Raw genomic sequence first — 22,983 nt, 5'->3', positions numbered from 1 at the left:
TCATCAGTCCAAAACAAGTCAAATAAAGTGCATCCATCCATAATAAAAAATGTCTCGCATGGCTCTGGAGTGTGAATAAAGGCCTCCTGTAGGGAATTGATGCATTTTTGTGAGAAAAATATCCATATTTAAAATGTAATAATAACTTTAATCTAGTTTGCGTACACGGAAGCCCTTCTGGGCGGATGACAAAGGATGTGAGTCTCGCACAAACCGACATTTGTTTACAGGAGCAAAGGAAGAAAAGTTTCCTTACTTTAGCAATAAAACCAGTCTCGTCTTGGCTTATATTGAAATCCTCCAACATTTTTCTTTACAAATCCTTGTTTTGCACATCTAATTTGTGACCGTTGTTTCGTTTTGATCTCTTCGTGGTGCGTTCCTCACTTCATGCGCACCGCTGACGTCCTACATCATCCGCCCGGAACTGCTTCCATTTACGACCAGTTGGGGCAAGTTTGATTAAAGTGATTATTACATTTTAAATATGGATATTTTTCTTATAAATGATTCGCTACAGGAGGCCTATATTCACCACCCAGAGCTGTGTGATGCGCTTTTTTATTATGAATGGATGTGTTTTATTAGACTTGTTTTGGACTGATGAAGAGAAACACCTGCCCATGCAATTCTAAAGCTTGGAAATGCCAGGATAATTTTAAAATAACTCTGATTGGATTCGTCTGAAAGAAGGAAGTAATATACATCTAGGATGCCTGAAGGGTGAGTAAATTATTGTCTAATTTTCATTTTTGGGTGAACTAACCCTTTAAGACTGGTTTTGTGGTCCAGGGTCACAAAAGTTAGTCCGATTAAATAATGAAAGTCAGTGTGATCCAAAACAACAGTGGACCCCAGTGACTTTCACTGTATGAGATAAAAACAATCAAAGCATCATCTTTTCTGCAGAAAAAATAAATAAATAAATTGGATGCATAATTAAATTGGATGCATAATTAAATTTGACAACCTTTCCACTAAAACACTTCAGAAGTATTAATTAATTTGACAATATGTAATGCTGCATAATGGTTTAAAGATGTAATCAGACATGATTCATACTAAAGATATCACCTAATCTCAATTTTTGTACACTAATGCATACAAGGTATGTCAAAGTTCAATCAAGCAGCATCTTGTGAATGGAGTATGTACTTCTAAAGACATTCTGAATCATTTGACCAGAGAGGTCAAGCAATGTAAGTACACAGTCAAAATGAGATGTCTTTACCCTATTTCATGTCGTCGAAACCTTCCAGAATTTCATATCCAGATTCCAAGTCTTTCCTTATTTATTAACATTTCAGCATCCAAGCAGCATATTTTCTACCTGATCCCATGACGAAAACGTACCTGTAGGAACATTTTTGCAAGATGCGAAATACGTCCCAATAAGTATGTATCACTGCAGTTTCCAACAAAAATGTCCACTAGAGGTGGTAAAACAGCGAGCACTTGTAATCCTTTTCGTACACAGCTCCATATGTTTCGCTTTCCTGGATGTAACAAGCTTTCTTAGCTCGGTCAGCATGGAATTGGACTTAGGATGTGGAATCCTTAGGTACGAATCCCATGAAAAAAATGACTCGCGATAAAAGGACAGAAAAACGAGAGATCGTAAAACGGCATGCTTGCATTTGCGTTTTTACATCACATTCGCTTTTGTTTATACTATGGGGTGGGTTTAGGTGTAGTGCAGATGGTATGTTATTTTAAAACGTCACGGAGCATTATAGCGCCACTCAATGGAGATTTCAACTCAGAACTGCGGTGACAAGTACCATATGTACGTTCATCCGGGGAAAACAAACGAACATTCTTTTAGCGCCACTCAGTAGACATTTCTGTTGGAAACTGCAGTGATATGTACTTATTGCTACGTATTTCACGTCTCGTGAAAACGTTCCCACAGGTACGTTTTCGTCATGAGACCTGGTTGCATATTTTGGTGGACTGAGTTAGTGGTCAGTGCACTTGGGCGATGTGACTCAGGGAATACAGTGTTTCATCACTAGTCTTTGGTGAAGGCACCATGGCTCCGTTTTGCCCTGAAGAAATCTCTGTGCGGTAAACGTGCGCACGTGTTTTAAAGCAGCCGAAGTGGCTAGTCAGAATGAAAAAGTCCCTCTTGAAGGTTTGGGTGAAGAAGGCGTAGAGAAATGGGTTCGAGCAGGAATTTATAGGGTAAAAAAGCACCAGCAAGACCTTGGCGTGAGAGACGGTGATCAGCGGTAGTTTCAAGGCTGCGGAGATGGCAAAAAACGAGATGGGAGCCATGCACAGGAAGTCAGTGAAGATGAGCACAGCCATGCGCTTTGCTATACGCATGTCCGCATTGGCAGGAACGAAGGCGGGATTGCGAACGGTCAGGTAGATGCGCATATAACAAACACATACGGTTAGAAAAGCAGCTACGTTGAGTATGAGCAACAGGACCACGTAACCTTGTGAAATCACTGTTTCTACATCCATTGGCAGGCAGATGCTGGTCTTCCTGTAGCTGCTCACTCCCCAAATGGGCATCAGAGCAATCACCAGGGCGAAAAGCCACCCAGCCACCATTATTACGCAGGCATGGCGCAGGCGCAACTGGCGTTCCCGCTGCATGGCGTAAGTGATGGTGTGCCAGCGCTCCAGGGTAATGGCAGTGAGAGTATAAACAGACAGCTCGCTGGAAAACACAGTAAGGAAGCCTGCCGCATGGCACCCAGCTCCCGTCTGCCAGTCGATGCCATAGTTGTAGTAGTGGGACTGTGTCTGAATGTCCTTGCCAGCGATGATCAACAGGTAAAGGCCCATGCAAAGGTCTGCAAAAGCCAGGTGGCACATTAAAAACCTGGGAACAGTCAGTTTGTAGCGGCTCGTAAGAAGCACCAGGAGGACAGTGCAGTTGCCCACAATGGCCAGTATGCTGATGAACCAGATCAGAACTCGGAGGAATGTAAAACCCATGATGTCCTCACAGGGGTTGAACGCATCTGGTGTGGGGTAGCAGGTCACTTCTATCACATCCTTACAGTGGTCTTCAAAAAATTGCGGCTCCAGGAGGAGGGCACCAGAATCGTTACACATTTGATTCTTCACAGACCTGTGTGAACAGAAATAATATATGAATGCACATGTCCTCATGTTGTTTTAAACCTCTTTTTTTTCTTTTTCTTCTGTGGAACCATAGAGGACATGTTTAGTGGAATGTTCAAGCTGCTCCTTTCCAAACAGTAAAAGTCAATGGTGACCAGTTCTCTAAAGGGAATTCTGGGTATTAAAGGGATAGTTCACCCAAAAATGAAAATTTGATGTTTATCTGCTTACCCCCAATGCATCCAAGATGTAGGTTACTTTGTTTCCTCTGTGGCGGGAGTCCCGAGGCACAATCAGCGTCGCCCTGGCAACTCACGCCAAACACCTGGACCTCATCACCACGGACCAATCGTTCACGGACGCCGCCCCTACAAAAGCCGGTTGCTCACCACAGATCACTGAGAAACTATCTCCGATGAGGTTGAAGCTTACCTGCTCTCTGCTCTCATTTCCCCCTACAGATTCGCCGTGAACGATTGGCCACCGTCACTTCTGGACACCGCCACCACCGCGAACTCACCTTCAAGCACCTACCCGTTTGCTTGCACCTTCCTGGGGAATTCTGCACGACAAGGACTTCACCTCTCACGGAGCACCGACGCACATTCACCTGCCACTTCACCGTTTCACTTAAGTCTGTTCAATAAACTCACCCTCCGGGGCTCAACTAAAAGTCTTGTCTTGTCGTGCTGTTCCCCGCCCGGCCACAAGGTGGTGGAGAATGCGGGCAAGTTTCCGGGCCTGAGAACACCGACGAGCAAGACTCACTGTTTGTTTACACCGCCATCTTGCCCCCATTCACTTCCGGTTCTGTTTTTTTCAGGGCGCGCCGCTCCCCGAGATCATGGAAGAACTGGTCAAACAACTCACCGAGGTTAGCGTCCGCCAGCAGCAATGCTTTGAACTGTTGACGGAGCAACATGGACAGATTCAAGGATATTTGGCAGAACTACGTGCCCCGGCTGCTCACACCGTCCCGCTGCCGGACCCCCGCGCCGCCGCCGCTCGACTACTACCTAAACTGACCGCAGATGATGATATTGAGGCTTACCTCAAAATGTTTGAGTCTGTCGCTCGCACAGAGGGTTGGGCGAGAGGAATTTGGGCGGAGATATTGGCACCGCTGCTTTCTGGTGAGGCCCAACGGGCGTATTTTTCATTGCCAGCAGCAGCACAAAATAACTATAGTGAATTAAAGAGAGAAATTTTAGGGCGTTTGGGGCTTTCAGCCGTTGCGGCTGCACAGCGTTTTCATGACTGGGAGTTTAAAGCACGGTTGCCAATTCGCGCTCAAATAGCCGATCTGATGCGGTTAGCAGAGCATTGGTTACTAGAGAACTCGCCATCTCCGGCCCAGGTAGTCGAGAAAGTAGTAGTCGACCGGGTGCTGAGAGCGCTACCGCGTTCAATGAAGCAGGCGGCCGGGATGAAGGGTCCAAGAACTCTAGCCGAGCTGGTTGACGCCGTGGAGCTGGCGGACGCAGCCTTCCACCGGGAGGCCGGGGAGCGAGCGCCGCCTTTCCCCCGGAGGGTGAACCAGGAGCGACGCACGCCAGAGGCGCACCCCCGCGCAGTATACAGACCGCCCAGTCCCCGCGACGAGCCAATGCCCACCGATCCACCATCACCGACCCCCAAAGCCTGGATGACCGGCTGCGTGGTGCACCGGGAAACGCCACCAGGAGCCCCCACGACCTTCGTCATGATTCGAGGACGACGGTATCGGGCCCTCCTCGACTCCGGAAGTTCAGTCTCCCTCGCCAGGCCCGGACCCCTAGAACCCCGGCCAGCCCCCAAGTCAACGATGCCTATCACGTGTGTCCACGGTGACACCCGTCAGGTACCTACAAGTCTACTTACCTTTCGTAGGGATGGAAAAGCCTGGACCCTGGAAGTCGGAGTCGTAAGCGACCTGCCGGTCCCATTGCTGTTGGGGCGCGACTGGCCGGGGTTGGAGGCTGCCCTCGCCGAAGCTGCCCGGTCCCCTCGTCCTCGGCACCACCAGCATCGGCCGCCGTCGCGGGGATCTCGAGGCCATACCAACCTGTTGACAACCGACAGTGGGAGAGATGGTGAGTCCCCCTCCCGTAATACTAACCTCTTCCATGATGTCTTCCGGCAGGTTACGGGCGGGGGAGACTTTGGCCGCGCCCAGAAGGAGGACGACCGGCTGAAGCACTGTTGGCGACAGGTCCGCATCCTGGAGGGAAAGGAAGTCCTCCCGGCACCTCACCCTCTCCCATATTTCGTCGTCCAGAACGGTCTGCTATACTGCGTCGCGGAGCGACGGGGGGAGGTCAAACACCTGCTGGTCGTCCCAAAGACCAAGACGGAGCTGGTCCTAGAGTTGGCACATTCGCACCCCATGGCTGGTCACCTGGGAGCCCAAAACACGACGCAACGGATTCGGGATCGATTCCACTGGCCCGGCCTGGAGGCCGAGGTCAGGAGGTTTTGCCAGGCCTGCCCTACGTGCCAGCGCACGTCACCCAGAAAACCTCCCCCCAGCCCGCTGATTCCATTACCCATCATCGGGGTGCCCTTTGAGCGAATCGGGATGGACATCGTGGGGCCGTTGCCGAGGTCTGGCCGGGGACACGAGCACATCCTCGTTATCGTGGACTACGCCACCCGGTACCCAGAAGCAGTCCCCCTCCGCCAAGCCACCGCCAAAGCCATCGCTCGCGAGCTATTCCTGCTCTCCAGCCGGGTGGGTCTACCGTCGGAGATACTGACCGACCAGGGAACCCCCTTTATGTCCCGGCTAATGGCTGACCTCTGCCGGCTGCTGAAGGTAAAGCAAGTGAGGACCTCGGTCTACCACCCCCAGACCGACGGGCTCGTCGAGAGGTTCAACCAAACCTTAAAACAGATGTTGCGACGGGTGGCCGCCGAAGACAAAAAGGACTGGGATCTGCTCTTGCCTTATGTGCTGTTCGGCATCCGGGAGGTACCACAGGCCTCCACAGGGTTCACTCCCTTCGAACTCCTCTTCGGCCGGCAACCCCGTGGCCTCCTCGACGTAGCCCGAGAAGCCTGGGAGCAGCAGCCGGCAGTCTACCGGACCGTCGTCGAGCACGTCCGAGACATGCGGGAGAAGATCGACCGGGTCATGCCGTTAGTCCGGGAACACCTGGTGAAATCCCAACAGGCCCAGCAACGTCTCTACAACCGGGCGGCCCAACCGCGGGAGTTCCAACCTGGAGATAGGGTGATGGTCCTGGTCCCCAACGCAGCCTGCAAGTTCTTGGCCCAGTGGCAGGGGCCCTACACGGTTGAGGAGCGAGTGGGCCCAGTTAACTACCGGGTAAGACAACCCGGCCGAAGAAGAGTAAACCAATTATATCACGTTAACCTGTTGAAGAAGTGGATCGGGGACCGGGACCAGCTCGCCGCCCTCGCCTCCCAAGATCCCGCGGTTGTAGATGTCAATCCCAACCTGTCAGCCACACAGAAGACGGAGCTGCGGCACCTGGTCGGTCAGTTCCTGGACGTCTTCTCCGACAGCCCCGGCCAGACTAATGTCCTAAGCCACGACATCTGCACCCCTCCGGGCGTCCTCGTCCGGCAACGGCCCTACCGAGTCCCAGAGGCCCGCCGGCAGGCTATAGAGGCGGAAGTCCAAAAGATGCTCAAGCTGGGGGTAATAGAACCATCACGGAGCCCGTGGTCCAGCCCGATTGTCCTGGTCCCGAAGCCCGACGGCACCCTGAGGTTCTGTAATGACTACCGACGCCTAAACGACATCTCCGACTTTGACAGCTACCCCATGCCCCGAGTGGATGAGCTCCTGGAACGGTTGGGGAGGGCTCGGTACATCACAACACTCGACCTCACCAAAGGCTACTGGCAAGTCCCCCTCTCGGCCGACGCCAAGCCCAAAACGGCCTTCTCGACGCCCTCGGGGCACTGGCAGTACCGGGTTCTCCCCTTTGGCCTGCATGGGGCCCCCGCCACCTTTCAACGACTAATGGATGTAATCCTCCGTCCCCATCAGGCCTATGCCGCAGCGTACCTCGACGACGTGGTCATCCACTCGGAGGCGTGGGAAGACCACCTGGAGCGGCTGCGCAGGGTGCTGTTGGAGCTTCGCCGGGCTGGACTAACCGCCAACCCCCGCAAATGCCACCTAGCCATGAACGAAGGCAGGTACCTCGGCTTCAAAGTGGGAAGAGGACTCATCCGGCCTCAGGAGGACAAGGTCAAAGCCATTATGGATGCCCCTAAGCCATCCACCAAGTCGCAGGTACGTGCCTTCTTGGGGTTGGCGGGTTATTATCGGTGCTTTATCCCCGGCTTTTCCTCTATAGCCGCCCCTCTGACAGACCTGACCAGGAAGGGACAGCCAGAGCGGATCCGTTGGTCTGGGGAAACCGAGGAGGCCTTCCGGCGCATCAAGGAGGCCCTGACCACCGAGCCCGTCCTGCGTGCCCCAGACTTCAACTGTCCCTTCCTGCTCCAAACGGATGCCTCCGACACGGGATTGGGGGCCGTGCTCTCCCAGGTCCAGGAGGGAGAGGAGCATCCGATTGTGTACATCAGCCGGAAGCTGTCCAAGGCCGAGCGCAACTACGCCGCGGTAGAGAAAGAAGCTCTCGCCATCAAGTGGGCAGTCCTGGAGCTGAGGTACTATTTATTAGGTCGACATTTTACACTGTTTACAGATCATGCACCGCTACAGTGGATGGCCCGGGCCAAAGACACTAACGCCCGGGTCACGAGGTGGTTCCTCTCGCTCCAGGACTTCCACTTCGATGTGCGCCACCGGGCCGGATCCAGCAACTCCAACGCTGACGGACTCTCTCGGTCTTGGGCAGCGTATGCAGGTCTGTCAGGGGTCATTCCCCTCCCACCCCCTGTCTCCCCTTTTGTTTCTGCCACCAGGACCAGGACGTCGCTTGGGGGGGGGAGTGTGGCGGGAGTCCCGAGGCACAATCAGCGTCGCCCTGGCAACTCACGCCAAACACCTGGACCTCATCACCACGGACCAATCGTTCACGGACGCCGCCCCTACAAAAGCCGGTTGCTCACCACAGATCACTGAGAAACTATCTCCGATGAGGTTGAAGCTTACCTGCTCTCTGCTCTCATTTCCCCCTACAGATTCGCCGTGAACGATTGGCCACCGTCACTTCTGGACACCGCCACCACCGCGAACTCACCTTCAAGCACCTACCCGTTTGCTTGCACCTTCCTGGGGAATTCTGCACGACAAGGACTTCACCTCTCACGGAGCACCGACGCACATTCACCTGCCACTTCACCGTTTCACTTAAGTCTGTTCAATAAACTCACCCTCCGGGGCTCAACTAAAAGTCTTGTCTTGTCGTGCTGTTCCCCGCCCGGCCACACCTCATAAAAACACAAACGAAGATTTTTAACGAAAACCGGTGCAGTCTGCCAGCCTTATCATTGACCTGGATGGGCACCAGACCTTTAAAAGTAAACAAAAACATGCACAGACAAATCCAAATTACACCCCGCGGCTCGTGATGATACATTGATGTCCTAAGACACGAAACGATCGGTTTTTGTGAGAAACTGAACAGTATTTATATCATTTTTTACCTTTGATACACAACCACGTCCATCTGTCATGTGCACGAGTTTGGCATCAGTCACGTCAAATGAGCAGGCGCTCTAGCGTAGAATACGCAAACGCCGGAAGCGATCTGTCGCATGTATACGACACTAATTGTTTACACAGTGCACAGAGATTGTGTGTATAGCGGCTATTCAAAATGGTAATTACTTGCGCGTATCCTGATTGTTTAAACCGATTTAAAGCTAAAAGATTACGTTAGTTTGCGCAAACTCATCCGGGACTTTCACTGATTTCCCCTTACGACGTTTGCGTATTCTACGCTAGAGCGCGTGCTAATGTGACGTGACTGATGCACATGACAGATGGACGTGGCTGTGTATCAAAGGTAAAAAATGATATAAATACTGTTCAGTTTCTCACAAAAACCGATCGTTTCGTGTCTTAGGACATCAATGTATCATCACGAGCCATAGGGTGTAATTTGGATTTGTCTGTGCATGTTTTTGTTTACTTTTAAAGGTCTGGTGCCCATCCACTACCATGATAAGGCTGGCAGACTGCACCGGTTTTCGTTAAAAATCTTCGTTTGTGTTTTTCTGAGGAAACAAAGTAACCTACATCTTGGATGCATTGGGGGTAAGCAGAAAAACATCAAATTTTCATTTTTGGGTGAACTATCCCTTTAAGACTTATATGGCTTAATATAACTTAAATGTTGTCTCTTACTGAAATATGTAATAGAAAACACATGAGAGGTGTATGTTATTTTTTCCACATCGTTTTATAAATATTTTGGACTATGGGGGGCACCATTATTTCGATGATGTACAATAGTTGCACTCTGAGCTACTGGTGCAACCTGTTGTTATTTTTTTACCACAACACAACTGTGCAAATGTCGTACCATCGATTTTTTTTCCCACAAGAAGTCTAAACGCCCCTGGATATTGAGTGAAATCCGCACTGAGAAACTCCTTCAGTGGCTGTGGTGTCATGACAAGGGTTGGCATTTTAACATCTTGCCAGGATGGCATCTACCATATTTTGTCTTTGCCATTTGTAAGCTCTTTCAGTAGCTGGGGTCTACTAAAAGCCTCAAAGGTATCAAGGCTGAAGTGGAGAGAACAAAGACGTGGGTCTTTAGGAAGTTTTATTCATCCACAGACATTTTCCCATTGTTTTCTCCTCTTCTTATCGCTAGAAAGGCAGTGAAGATTTACATAGTTTCTCTTATTGCCCTTCAAATGAAAATTACAACCAAAAGGCACACAATGTAGCATCATAGTTGCTTTTTTCGAGTTGTGTTGCAGTAAAATTATGTTTTTTTTTTTAAATAATGTAAATCTTTCATTTGGTGTTCTACTACATATTTACATTATTTACATTATATAAATCCAGTCTTAATACCGAAGGTTCCCTTTAAAATGCCAAAAAAAACCATCATAAAAGCAATCCAGTACAAACCTTTGGTCTCTTATAATTTTTGAAAATTCAGAGCGTTACTACTTTATAAGGTTGCAATTTTGTATGAAATTGTACAATAGGATTTGTATGGAAATGTACGATTTTTAGAAAAACAAACTAGAAGGTACACCCCAACCCTAAGTGGTGCAAAAGCAGATCATATGAAAATGTATGTAGATTGAACAAATTCGTATGAATTATCTACCTTATCTATCTTGTCTATTTGTCAAAAGGTTAAATATTTACGAATTGCCATGAGATTGAATTGGAATGTTTTACACCAATTTTTAAAAGCATAAAAACATGAGACTGGATGAATGAAACTGCAAATTCGCTCCTTGACAGTAGGTGGCACTTAATAAAAGCAGAAATTAGTATGATACGCAGAGTGCTGTTCAGATTTTTCCATTATCAAATACAGGAGTGCAGAGACTAGAGAGCTGGTTCCAGTTTCAAAGTTGCTTAGGAAAATACTTAGTTTGTGAGTTTCACCAAATCTTAGTTTTATGTAACAGCAGTGGCTCAGGGCATCTGACTAAAAGTGCTAATCTTATTGGTTAACCAGCTTTATTTGGAGTGTGACAGAAAAAAATTAGAAGCTTTCTCCATAAAGCCATATATTTGTGTCCTAAAGGGACAGTTCACCCAAAAATGAAAATTCTGTCATTACTTAATTACTACATATTAATATATTTTTTAATAAATCTGAGAGCTTTCATACCCTGCAAATATAGATGTCTATAGACAGCAACGGAACTACCATGTTCAAGGCCGAGAAATGTAGCAAGGACACTGTTAAAATAGTCTATTTAGTGTTTATATAAATTAGTCTGAATCAGTACCACAAACACACATCACAGACTGACACAGAATTTAAGAAATTATTAAATAAAATTTAAATTTTTTGTTCTCTTTGCGCACAAAAAATATTCTCAGAGCTTCATAACATTACGGTTGAACCACTGATGTCACATGGACTATTTTATCAATGTTCTTACTACCTTTCTGGACCTTGAACGTGTCAGTTGTGTTGTTGTCTATGCAGGGTCAGACAGCTCTCAGATTTCATCAAAAATATCTTAAATTATGTTCTGAAGATGAACAAAGGTCTTACGGGTTTGGAATGACATGAGAATGAATAATTAATGTCAGAATTTTCATTTTTGGGTGAACTATCCCTTTAACAGATGGAACAGCTGCTCATTTAGATCAAAATGTTTATCGTATCAAATTTCTCACTAAATATTCAGTTTGGAATAGGATAAGGATGAGTAAATTATGACATTTGTCATAAATTGTGTAACTGACTTGTGCTTCTTGAAGTTTTTGAAGGCACAGCAGTGGCTGGGGTAGGTCAGGTTGGCTTGCGTGAGCTCAGTGAACAGCTCCAGGCTGGGAAGCTTTCTTAGCGAGTAGACAGAGATGGCCGTCAGAAGCTTAAGAGTCCTCAGCATGCTTTCTGGCAGCGCGTGGATAGCGGTACGTGAGATGTCCCTGCAATGACAGCAGCCATTTCAGTGTCCAACGCAGGACGGAGTGTACTTAGCTTGTTGTTGAACTAAACCAGGTAACAGAGGTTAGTGTGAGTGAAACGGGCATTGCTGTGAGAGACTAGAGTGGGTGTGTGGTGCTCCAGCTGGTGAGTTGTATTGTTGTTGAAAGTCAGAGCTGTTCATGCTTACAGAACGATGGGGCCTTCAGCTCCTATAAAGGCGAATGTGTGGATATGACTCAGCTGCTGGTTTCCCATGAGAAAGCTGGGAGAAAGGGATTAGATGAAAGATTAGAGTTTTTATGTGAGATGCTAATTTATGAATATATATATAAAGGATGTAACTGAACTCACAGTTTTTCAATTTTGGTACCATTGAATGCATAGCTGTCTATCGCACGGATTCCATTCTTTGTTAATCTCCTGCAAGAGTACATTGAGTTATAGACTCCGAAAGTTTTCAAAAGTTTGTTTTAAAAAGTCATGAAATAACTTTTAATATGTTTTACAATGAATTTTCAGCAGCCATTATTTTAGTCTTTAGTGTCACATGATCCTTCAGAAATCATTCTAATATGCTGATTTTGTGTAGTTGCACACTTACAGTTCAGTTATGGTGGCACTGGTCAATCCAAGGAAAGCGTTGCTAGGAATCCTTTCTATGTGCATGTTATCTTGTAGATCACTGTAACGTAGGTTTGATATAGCATAGATTTAACATAGATCAGCTGATAAATTCTCTGTAAATATAGTGGTGTGAAAAAGTGTTGGCCTCCTTCCTGATTTTTTATTTTTTTGCACGTTTGTCACACTTTAATGTTTCAGATCATCAAACAAATTTAAATATTAATCAAAGATAATACAAGTAAACACAACATGCAGTTTTTGAATGAAGTTTTTTATTATGAATGGAAGACAAAATCCAAACCCACATGGCCCTGTGTGAAAAAGTGTTTGCCCCCTAAACTTAATAACTTGTTGGGCCACCCTTAGCAGGAACAACTGCAATTTACGATAACTTGCAATAAGTCTGTTACAGCACTGTGCAGGAATTTTGGCCCACTCATCTTGGCAGAAATGTTGTAATTGGAGGGTTTTCGAGCATGAACCGCCTTTTTAAGGTCATGCCACAGCATCTCTATAGGATTCAGGTCAGGACTTTGACTAGGCCACTCCAAAGTCTTCATATCGTTTTTCTTCAGCCATTCAGAGGTGGATTTGCTGGTGTGTTTTGGATCATTGTCCTGCTGCAGAACCCAAGTTCGCTTCAGCTTGAGGTCACGAACAGATGGCCGAACATTGTCCTTCAGGATGCAGAATTCATGGTTACATTTATCACAGCAAGTCTTCCAGGTCCAGAAGCAGCAAAACAGCCCCAGACCATCACTCTACCACCATCATATTTTACTGTTGGTATGATGTTCTTTTTCCGAAATGCTTTGTTACCTTTACGCCAGATGTTATGGGACACACACCTTCCAAAAAGTTCAACTTTTGTCTCGTCAGTCCACAGAGTATTTTCCCAAAAGTCTTGTGGATCATCAAGATGTTTTCTGGAAAAACTGAGATGAGCCTTTATGTTCTTTTTGCTCAGCAGCGGTTTTTGTCTTGGAACTCTGCCATGCAGGCCATTTTTGCTCAGTCTCTTTCTTATGGTGGAGTCATGAACACTGACCTTAACTGAGGCAAGATAGGCCTGCAGTTCTTTAGATGTTGTTGTGGGGCCTTTTGTGACCTCTTGGATGAGTCGTCGCTGTGCTCTTGGGGTAATTTTGGTCGGCCGGCCACTCCTGGGAAGGTTCACCACTGTTCCATGTTTTCACTATTTGTGGATAATGGCTCTCACTGTGGTTCGCTGGAGTCCCAAAGCTTTAGAAATGGCTTTATAACCTTTTCCAGATCTCAATTACTTTCTTTCTCATTTGTTCCTGAATTTCTTTGGATCTCAGCATGATGTGTAGCTTTTGAGGATCTTTTGGTCTACTTCACTTACGTCACACAAACACTTTTTCACACAGGGCCATGTGGGTTTGGATTTTTTTCCCCTTTATATAAAAAAACCCTTCATTTAAAAACTGCATGTTGTGTTTGCTTGTGTTATCTTTGATTAATATTTAAATTTGTTTGATGATCTGAAACATTAAAGTGTGACAAACATGCAAAAAAAAAATAAAAAATCAGGAAGGGGGCCAACACTTTTTCACACCAATATATTTACAAACTGTATGTTTTTTCAATTGGAATCCATCCGAACCAAGTAAAAATATAGATTAAGACAGTGTCAGCATGAGTAGGGACTTACAATAGAAAATCAAGAGCAGAGTTGATCTTGGAGAAATCAGGCAGGACTTTAAGACCAGTGTTTGATATAGTCCTAAAGAAGCACACACGCATACAGACAAGATTAATGAATCTAATACATCAGGGAGATGTTTGTATTTTGTCTTTGTATCTCCAGCCTGTGAGAAACATTTGAAATGGATATTGACCTGCATTTAGGTCATTCTGCTTTTATTGAGGTCTTTCAGGACTTTTAACATAATTCAATGACAGACTGAAACTCTTGTGGGAATATACTCCCTTTAAATTGCTAAACCGCAGCATGAGACCGAGATGATTCAGAATTTACTAGACAAGAGTAATGAAGACAGAAAAGAACTCACAGATACCGTAGCTTTGGGAGTCTCCAGAAGGCATCTTTGTGCATCACAAGGTTTTTTGATTTTGTAATAGTTCTGTCAGATAGATGATAGAAAGATAAAAAGTTGTATTGTCTTACATAATATTTAATACAATATCTGATTCCAATTGTAACTACAATTTTTAACCGCTATATGAAAATGTTTTGACATGAATCTGGATGTTATTTTTCACGCGTTGTGCAGCAACATACATTTCCTGTAGCTCTGTCAGGTTGGAGAATGCGAAGGCTTCAATTCGCTCAAGAACACCGTTTTCGGACACCACTCTGAGGAGGACAATAATCATATATGAAAATTTGCTGAAAATGTATTCACTCTCAAGTCATCCAAGATGTAGATGAGCTTGTTTCTTCATCAGAACAGGATTGAAAACATTTTGCATTACATCACTTGCTCACCAATGGATCTTTTGCAGTAAATGGGTGCCGTCAGAATGAGATACCAAACAGCTGATAAAAACATTACAACAATTCACAGGTAATCCATACCACACATGACAGATGTGAAGCAGACAGTGGCATGAAACAAATCCACTATTAAGGCATTTTGAACTTCAAATCATTGCTTTCAGCTAAAATACAAGTCCTCTATCCATAATATTGCTTCTCCATAGGAAAAGTTGTCTTATCTGAATCAGCACCATTTCACTGCAGAGGATCCATTGGTGAACAAGTGAAGTAATTGGGGCCTTGTGAAATCAAATTTTTATCCAAATCCTGTTTTTACCGTTTTAATGTTTCTGGACACCCCCCCCCCCCCTTTTAAGTTTTCTAGACTATCTAGACTTTAATGGTTATTAATATTAATCAAAAAATTTGTCTAATTAATTGAAATCATGAAACATAAACAATTTAACAGCACTTTATTAAAAGTTTAACAAAACAAACTGTTTTAAGGCCCTATGAAATAATTTTTTTATTTTAATGGTTTCATTGAATTTTTATAATCTAATTAATATATTTTATTTTAAAAAAAAATATATTATTTTTATTCATTATTATTATTATTATTATTATTATTATTATTATTATTATTTTTAGAAATACTGTTTTATGTATTTACAATTTTCTGGTAAATACATTTTTGTAAATAACCTTTTATTACTTAAAAACATTTTTTTTATAATCATTTTATTATTAGTAATAGTACTATCATTACATTAAGTATATTTGTCACAATTACATTTTAATAATCAAAAGCATATCTAATTAATAGATTTTATTAAAAAATATATATTTATTATTATTCATTTATTTTATTATTATTATTTTTTTTTTTTTAGAAATACTGTTTTATGTATTTACATTTTTCTGGTAAATAAATCCTTGTAAATAACTATTCTGGTAAATATTACTTAAACTTTTTTTAATAATCATTTTATTATTAGTAATAGTACTATCATTACATTAAGTAGTATATTTCTGTTTAAATTTACATTTTAATAATCAAAAGCATATTAATAGGTAAGCAATTAATAGGTTTTATAATTTTTATTATTATTATTCATTTATTTTATTGTTATTATTATTATTATTATTTAAAAAATACAGTTTTATGTATTTACATTTTTCTGGTAAATAAATGTTTGTAAATAACTATTCTGGTAAATATTACCTAAAAATATTTTTAATAATAATTTTAATATTAGTAATAGTGCTATCATTACATTAAGTAATATATTTCTGTCACAGTTTCTTCAAGTTAAACCTAACTTTTATTTTGACGGATTGCTCTGAAGACCTTAAAGTTTCTGATTGTAAATGATATGACAATAGTTTTTTACAGTTTTAATTTTTCTGGATTCTGTTTTTTCCCCATTTTAAGTTTTCTAGACTCAGTTTTAATAGTTAAATTAAGAAATATTAATCAAAAAGTGTCTAATTAATTGAAATCATGAAACATACACAATTTAACAGCAATTTATTAAAAGTTTAACAAAACTTACAGTTTTAAGGCCCAATGAAATACGTTTTATTATTACCAAATTCTGTCTTTTCCATTTAATGTTTTGGATTGTATTTTAATGTTTTCATTACATTTTAATAATCGAAAGAATCTCCAATTAATAGATTTTATTAGAAAAACTATTTATTGTTATTCATTTATTTTATATTTATTATATATTATTATTATTATTATTATTATTATTATTATTATTATTTTTTTTTAGAAATACTGTTTCATGTATTTACATTTTTCTGGTAAATAAATCCTTGTAAATAACTATTCCGGTAAATATTACCTAAAAATAATCATTTTAATAATAATAGTATTATTAGTAATAGTACTATCATTACATTAAGTAATATATTTCTGTCACACTTTCTTCAAGTTAAACCTAACTTTTATTTTGATGGGTTGCTGTGAAGATTTCTGTTTGTATATGATATGACGATAGTTTTTTTTTTTTTTTTTTTACAAGAAATGGTAAAATTCTTATGAAGTGACTCTAGAGATTATGTTTATGTGTCCATTTTCTCATATTGAGGCTGCAGCCTAAAAACACTGCAAGTGTGACTCATGCGCTTGTGTGTCATAAACAAAATTTCGCGTCTGTGCCATTCATTCACACAGAGACACGCAGAACGTAGATCCATATTTAAATAGTATTTTTTGGCGGGTTACTATTCACAGAAACGCATTGAATTTACTGACCTGGTTTTTGTTTATTCATCAATAATGAACTATTTCTTTAAGTGCATTTGGGGAAATCAAATCACTATACAAATACTGATTTAAGAAATGAAATACATTTTGAGATTAAAAAATTTTATTTTATCTTTAAACGAGAGAAAAAACACTTGTTAATTTCTCTCTTAGGTTTTCGCAGTATTTTAATACTGTGATACATATCTCTAGTGTTTGGGTCACTGTTAAACATCATGTTCCATATCAAAGTCTAAACATATTCAATCAAGACTAAATATCATGTGTTTATATGCGGTTTTGCATTAAGTCAAAACTAAGCCAAAACAAGAGTTGTAAGCATTCAGTAGTAATTCTGGGTTTTAAATGTTTAATTAAACGCTTTCTAATCTCAATGTGGATTCTTGCTGAATATACACTTCCATGGTTTAATAGTAAACATCATGGTGTCCTTCACTCTTTGCACTCACATTCTCTTCAGCTCATGTAGTTCCGACAGGGCTGCTCGGTGTAACACGCTGATCTGAGTCAGTTTGATCTCCCTGCTCAAAATGAGAGAGAAAGATGTGATTCACCATCCAACAATTCATTACCATCAGTGTGTTACAATTATAAATAGCACAGTTTATTCAGAGGTGAATGTGGTATTATGAGCAATCCTATAAAAGCTGGCATGGCTATTTCAGCTATTTTGGTTTATTTATTTATTTATTTGCTTTCACCAGATCACCAATCACTTTTGGGCAGACCTCTTGGCAGCTGTTTTCTATGGTAATAAGCACACAACCAATCTTTACTTGAATGAAGACAAGTATGCTACAAATTCTCCTATTAAATTTTAAATGAGTAGTCCGCAGTGTTGGGAAGGTTACTTTGGAAATGTAATAGGTTACAGATTACAAGTTACCCTAATTAAAATGTAATAAGTAGTGTAACTATTTCAGTTACTTTATTAAAATAATGTACAGTTGAGGTCAAAAGTTTACACCTTGCAGAATCTACAAAATGTTAATTGTTTTTTTTTTTACCAAAATAAGCGGGATCATAGAAAATGCATGTTATTTAGTCTTTATTACTGACCTGAATAAGATATTTCACATAAAGACGTTTACACATAGTCCACAAAAGAAAAAAAAAGTTGAATTTATAAAAATGACCCTGTTCAAACATTTACATACACTTGATTCTTAATACTGTGCTGTTTCCTGAATGATCCACAGCTGTAGGTGTGTTTTTTTAGTCATAGTTCATGGATTCTTTGTTTGTCCGCTGTTCTTCAGAAAAATCCTTTAGGTCCCACAAATTCTTAGGTTTTTCAGCATTTTTGTGTATTTGAACCATTTTCCAACAATGACTGTATGATTTTGAGATCCATCTATTCACACTGAGGACAACTGAGGGACTCATATGCAACTATTACAGAAGGTTCAAACGCTCACTGATGCTCCAGAAGAAAGAAAGCAATGCATTAAATGCTGGGGGTGAAAATTTTGAAATTTGAAGATCAGGGCAAATTTAACTTAGTTTGTCTTCTGGGAAACATATAAGTAACTTCTGTAGCTTCTGAGGAGCAGTACTTAATGCAAAAAAACCCCAAAATCTTCATTATGTTCAAAAGTTTACACCCCCAGCTCTTAATGCATCATTTTTCCTTCTGGAGCATCAGTGAGCGTTTTAATCTTCTGTAATGGTTGCATATGAGTCCCTCAAAACAATCGTGTTTCACATGTTGGCTAATGAATCCAGATTTGTAAAAATCTTATGTTTCCGTACAAATCTTATTTCAAAAATCCATCCTCTCAAACATACAAGTGTCATTTTCTCATGAGATCAGGCTGGTTTAAATTTAGAGTACTTCTGTCTCTGTGTGTGTGTGCGCGTTCTAAAAAACTCTTTCCAAGTATATTTGTGAGCTTACACCAGTCTTCCACTTCAGGAATCTAATAGGTTCTCATGAAAGTTAGTATGAGCAGAATGAGTCATAGCAGAAACTAGGTCATTCAAGATGCGAAATGTTATGAGAAATGGAAACACAATTACCAGTAGCCTATTTACAGACTGCAAATAATCTATTTACTGTCAAGATTTTTGGTGTAATTCTTATAGCACGCTGTCATTAGTGTCTGTGTGTTCTCCCTGTGGATATTCATTCCTGTAATCCCTCAAAAACGCAGACAGCACAATTACACAAAGCACTCTGGACAAAAATCCGTGTAAAGCTTGCGGTAAAGTAAATCATGCTGGAACAAAAAAATACAGATATTAAAGATTAGAAAAATCACTATATCCTTGTTATTTTTACTTATTTGTAAAGAGTTTTGGGTAGGGTTATCTAAATGGCTGATGGAGGAAGTGTTTGAAAGCGAGCTTTATTTTTATTTTTGATGTTGTTAGTGGTGCAGCCTTAATATTTACAGTTATAAAGACAGAAAACATCTGCAGCATGAACGTTTCCTATCAGGACTGTTCGTTCTTGCAGTGCCGAGTAGAAAGTCTGACACGCTGGGACACACAAGCTGAAAAGCTCTTGATGCTTTTTCTAAAATGGAAAAGTAAAGAAGCCTAAAGTAATGAACCTCTCAGAGCACAAAGGCCCCTGTCAGGTTGAAATGTGTGATCCAGCTGGGCATCTTCAGATAGATTGAGCTGGGAAACCTTATCCAAACTGACTGGCGGTCGGTTCAAAACAGAAATTGAATCTACGATTCACCTGCTTGAGGAGTCAAAGATGGTTTTATTTCATCTTCATGTTTACTTCACTTTCTTTGACTGGCTGAAATAACAAATGACTTCATGCAATACATGAAAAACATGATATGAAAAAAACACACTCCCCCGTGTCAGGCTTGAGAAGTTGAGGGACGATAGCCTTGAGATTACAAAAAATATTCTGGGTCTCACAAAAGAAACATGTATTTCTTGTCAATTACATTCTCTCGAAACCACAATAACAAGCTCTGGAACAATAACAATGTCTTTGAGAATCTCAGTCTTTTAATTAGACTGTCAAGCTTTTTGAATGTTGTTTGCTTTCATTATTATACAGGTTTCATTCAAATTCATTTTATTGAAAATAAATGTAGGAAAAGTGGCACATAAATCACTATAATCAATTTCATTAAAAATATGATTAAAGAATATAATATAGTTTAGGTTGTTTTGTATTACAAATCATAGATTTTTCATGAAAATTCACTGATTTATGCACCTTCATTTTCTGCTTGTATTTTGCCATGTATTTGACTTACATTATAGTGTTTATTATTATTTCGAATTAGCTGTTATTTTAAGATTTTATGTTTCTGTGGTTTTATAATTTTATTTATTTGATTTAGCTTTATTTATTTTATTACAGTTTTAGTAGTTTAGTAATTTTAGTAATTTTAGCTCTTGTTTTACTTTGGTTAGTTGCCAAAGCAACATTTCTATTTGTATTTCTAATTTCTAACATTTCTATTTCCATCTAATATTTATTTGATTTTATTTCAGCTTAATTTCGATTAATGAAAACAATTTTTTTAAAATATTTTTTTACTTCATAATAACAACACAGACTTATGTTTTTTTTAAAGAAGTCTCTTCTGCTCACCAAACCTGCATTTATTTGATCCAGAGTACAGCAAAAACAGTCAAATGTTGAAATATTTATACTATTTACAAAAAGCTATTTCAAAGCTGAATTTTTAGCATCATTACTCCAGTCTTCAGTGTCACATGACCTTCAGAAATCATTCTAATATGCTGATTAGCTACTTATAAAACAATAATTATTATTATTTTGAAAACAGGTGAGTAGGATTTTGTCAGGTTTCTTGATGAATTGAAAGTTCAGAACAACAGCATTTATCTGAAATAGAATTATTTTGTAATATTATAAATGTCTTTATCCCAACTTTTGATCAATTTAAAGCATCCTTGCTAAATAAAAGTATTAATTTCTATAAATTCTCTCTCTCTCTCTCTCTCTCTCTCTCTCTCTCTCTCTCTCTCTCTCTCTCTCTCTCTCTCTCTCTCTCTATATATATATATATATATATATCACTAGAATAATGATGCTGAAAAATTAGCTTTGATCCCAGCAATAAATTACATTTTAAAATATATTCAAATAGAAAACAGTTACTCTAAATAGTATAAATATTTCAAAATTTCACGTTTTGCTGCATTTTAGATGCAGGGTTGGTGAGCAGAGGAGACTTTAAAAAAAAAAAAAAAAAAAAAACATTAATAAATCTTACTGTTCAAAAACTTTTGACTGGTAGTACACATACTGTAGCTACAACATCCACAACAGCTAGGCAGCATCGAAATATTTTAAGTGATGTTTCTAATGTGATTCTAATTCTTGAACTAGATATGCGTGTGTGTGTGTGTGTGTGTGTGTGTGTGTGTGTGTACTGGTATTCATCACGTTGTGGGGACCAAATGTCCCCATGAGGAAACAGGCTTATAAATCATGCACAATGAGTTTTTTTGATGAAGTAAAAGTGTGCACAATCTCCTGTGAGGGCTAGGTTTAGGTGTAGGGTAGGTGTAGGGCGATAGAAAATATGGTTTGTACAGTATAAAAACCATTACGCCTATGGAATGTCCCCATAAAACATGTAAACCCAACATGTGTGTGTGTGTGTGTACTTTTTTGATGAAATTTTAACTAAACCGGACAAAATCTCCAAAACATCCTCATTTGTAAAACTGGTATAAAAATAAGGTAAACAAAGTTTTTTGTAAAAATGCCGAAAGTTATCTGTAAGGAGTAGGTTTATTTAGGTTAGGATTAGCTAAAATCTATAACTATCTGTAAATAAAAACAATAGAAGTTTATGCAATGTCCCCATTTAGATAGCAAAGTTAATGTGTGTGTATTTATACTCACACAAATGTAGTATTTTCCGGTATACCTCTTGGCATCTCATCGACCTTGTTTCCCCGGCAGAACAAATAGCGACTTGAACCATTGAATGAGCAGAAACGAGACATGCCTTCTGTGTGTGACATAAACCAGCCGAAACTAAAGCACAGCATCATCAACAAGACCATCCTCTTAATCATCTTCACTTTCAGTTGGAAGGGTTTTTACAGTGTTTGTGACCTGAGGCCTTTAATGTAGTGTCCTGAAGCAGCTCCAGGGCTCTGTCAATGTTCAGGTGAGGGCTGGGCTGGACCGCTCAGGTTAGTCTTCGTTAGGAGTCTGTTTGCGCTGTGTTTTCTGCTTGTAGTGGTCTGTCCTAGTGAAGCCGCAAGGAGGCTGATCTCTTTCTAAGAGGCGTTCTGGTCAGAAGCTCTACAGCCAAGGGAGACCTTGGGAGAGAGGTCCTCTGATAACAAACAAATGTTTTGTTCATTCCTCCCCTCCAAATCCTCATCCTTTCTTCAAAAAGTGAATGCGATCCTCCCCATCTATACTGAGCTCTGAAAGTCCCAGAAAAACTACATACAGTGTGAACTACTTGGTAAATGTGTTTTCCTTTTCACAATTGTGCTTGTGTACAAATTCCCTTTCTGAAGTCGTCATGTGTGTCTTTAGTTTGACACTAGTTGGCTTGTAAGTGCTGGTCTTACTCAGGGAATGACCTGAGCTGTTTAGTCTTAAAAACTTTGTTTGAGTCTGACATGTGTAAGTTTGATAGTAGTGTACTACGTGTTCAGACACTGACACCAAACAGATACACTAGCGCTCACTCTCAGCAATTTTTAGTGAAGTTACAATGTCACAGCTCTTGTAAAATATTAGTGGACACATTCAGGTGGGTCATTGGACTCTTAAGTCTGTTTCAAATTGTGCACGATGTGGAAAAAAGCAACATAGGCTGACCAACAATGCATTATTCCTCATGTATATATCTCATATAAACACACAAAAGTCTATGGGCAAGATTTCTGGTTCATTACAGGAAATAATGAGAAGAATAACAACGTGCAGTAAACGGTAAAACTGTTTGCACTAAAATCCAGTGTGTTCATAATTAAGATACTACATTCAAATAATATTGTAAAACACACCAGTTTGCAATATCAAGCAGCAAAACAAGCTGTTTTGTACAGATAAAAAA

General features: G+C 40.9%; 1 protein-coding gene across 1 annotated transcript; it reads right to left on the bottom strand.

Annotated features, from left to right (window-relative positions):
- Window positions 1-1,965: 1,965 nt before the first annotated feature.
- On the bottom strand, window positions 1,966-21,982 carry fshr (follicle stimulating hormone receptor). The gene is made up of 10 exons (XM_073828987.1): window positions 21,807-21,982; window positions 17,401-17,472; window positions 14,476-14,550; window positions 14,246-14,317; window positions 13,885-13,956; window positions 12,187-12,267; window positions 11,937-12,005; window positions 11,773-11,847; window positions 11,399-11,584; window positions 1,966-3,088 (listed from the first exon to the last, which is right to left on the bottom strand). The coding sequence occupies exons 1-10, from the start codon at window positions 21,980-21,982 to the stop codon at window positions 1,966-1,968; spliced, it is 2,001 nt and encodes a 666-aa protein (XP_073685088.1).
- Window positions 21,983-22,983: the final 1,001 nt, after the last annotated feature.

The sequence above is a fragment of the Garra rufa genome, chromosome 22 (assembly GCF_049309525.1).
Source record: "Garra rufa chromosome 22, GarRuf1.0, whole genome shotgun sequence".
Classification (NCBI taxonomy): domain Eukaryota; kingdom Metazoa; phylum Chordata; class Actinopteri; order Cypriniformes; family Cyprinidae; genus Garra; species Garra rufa.
This window is presented reverse-complemented; position numbering and strand designations above follow the sequence as displayed.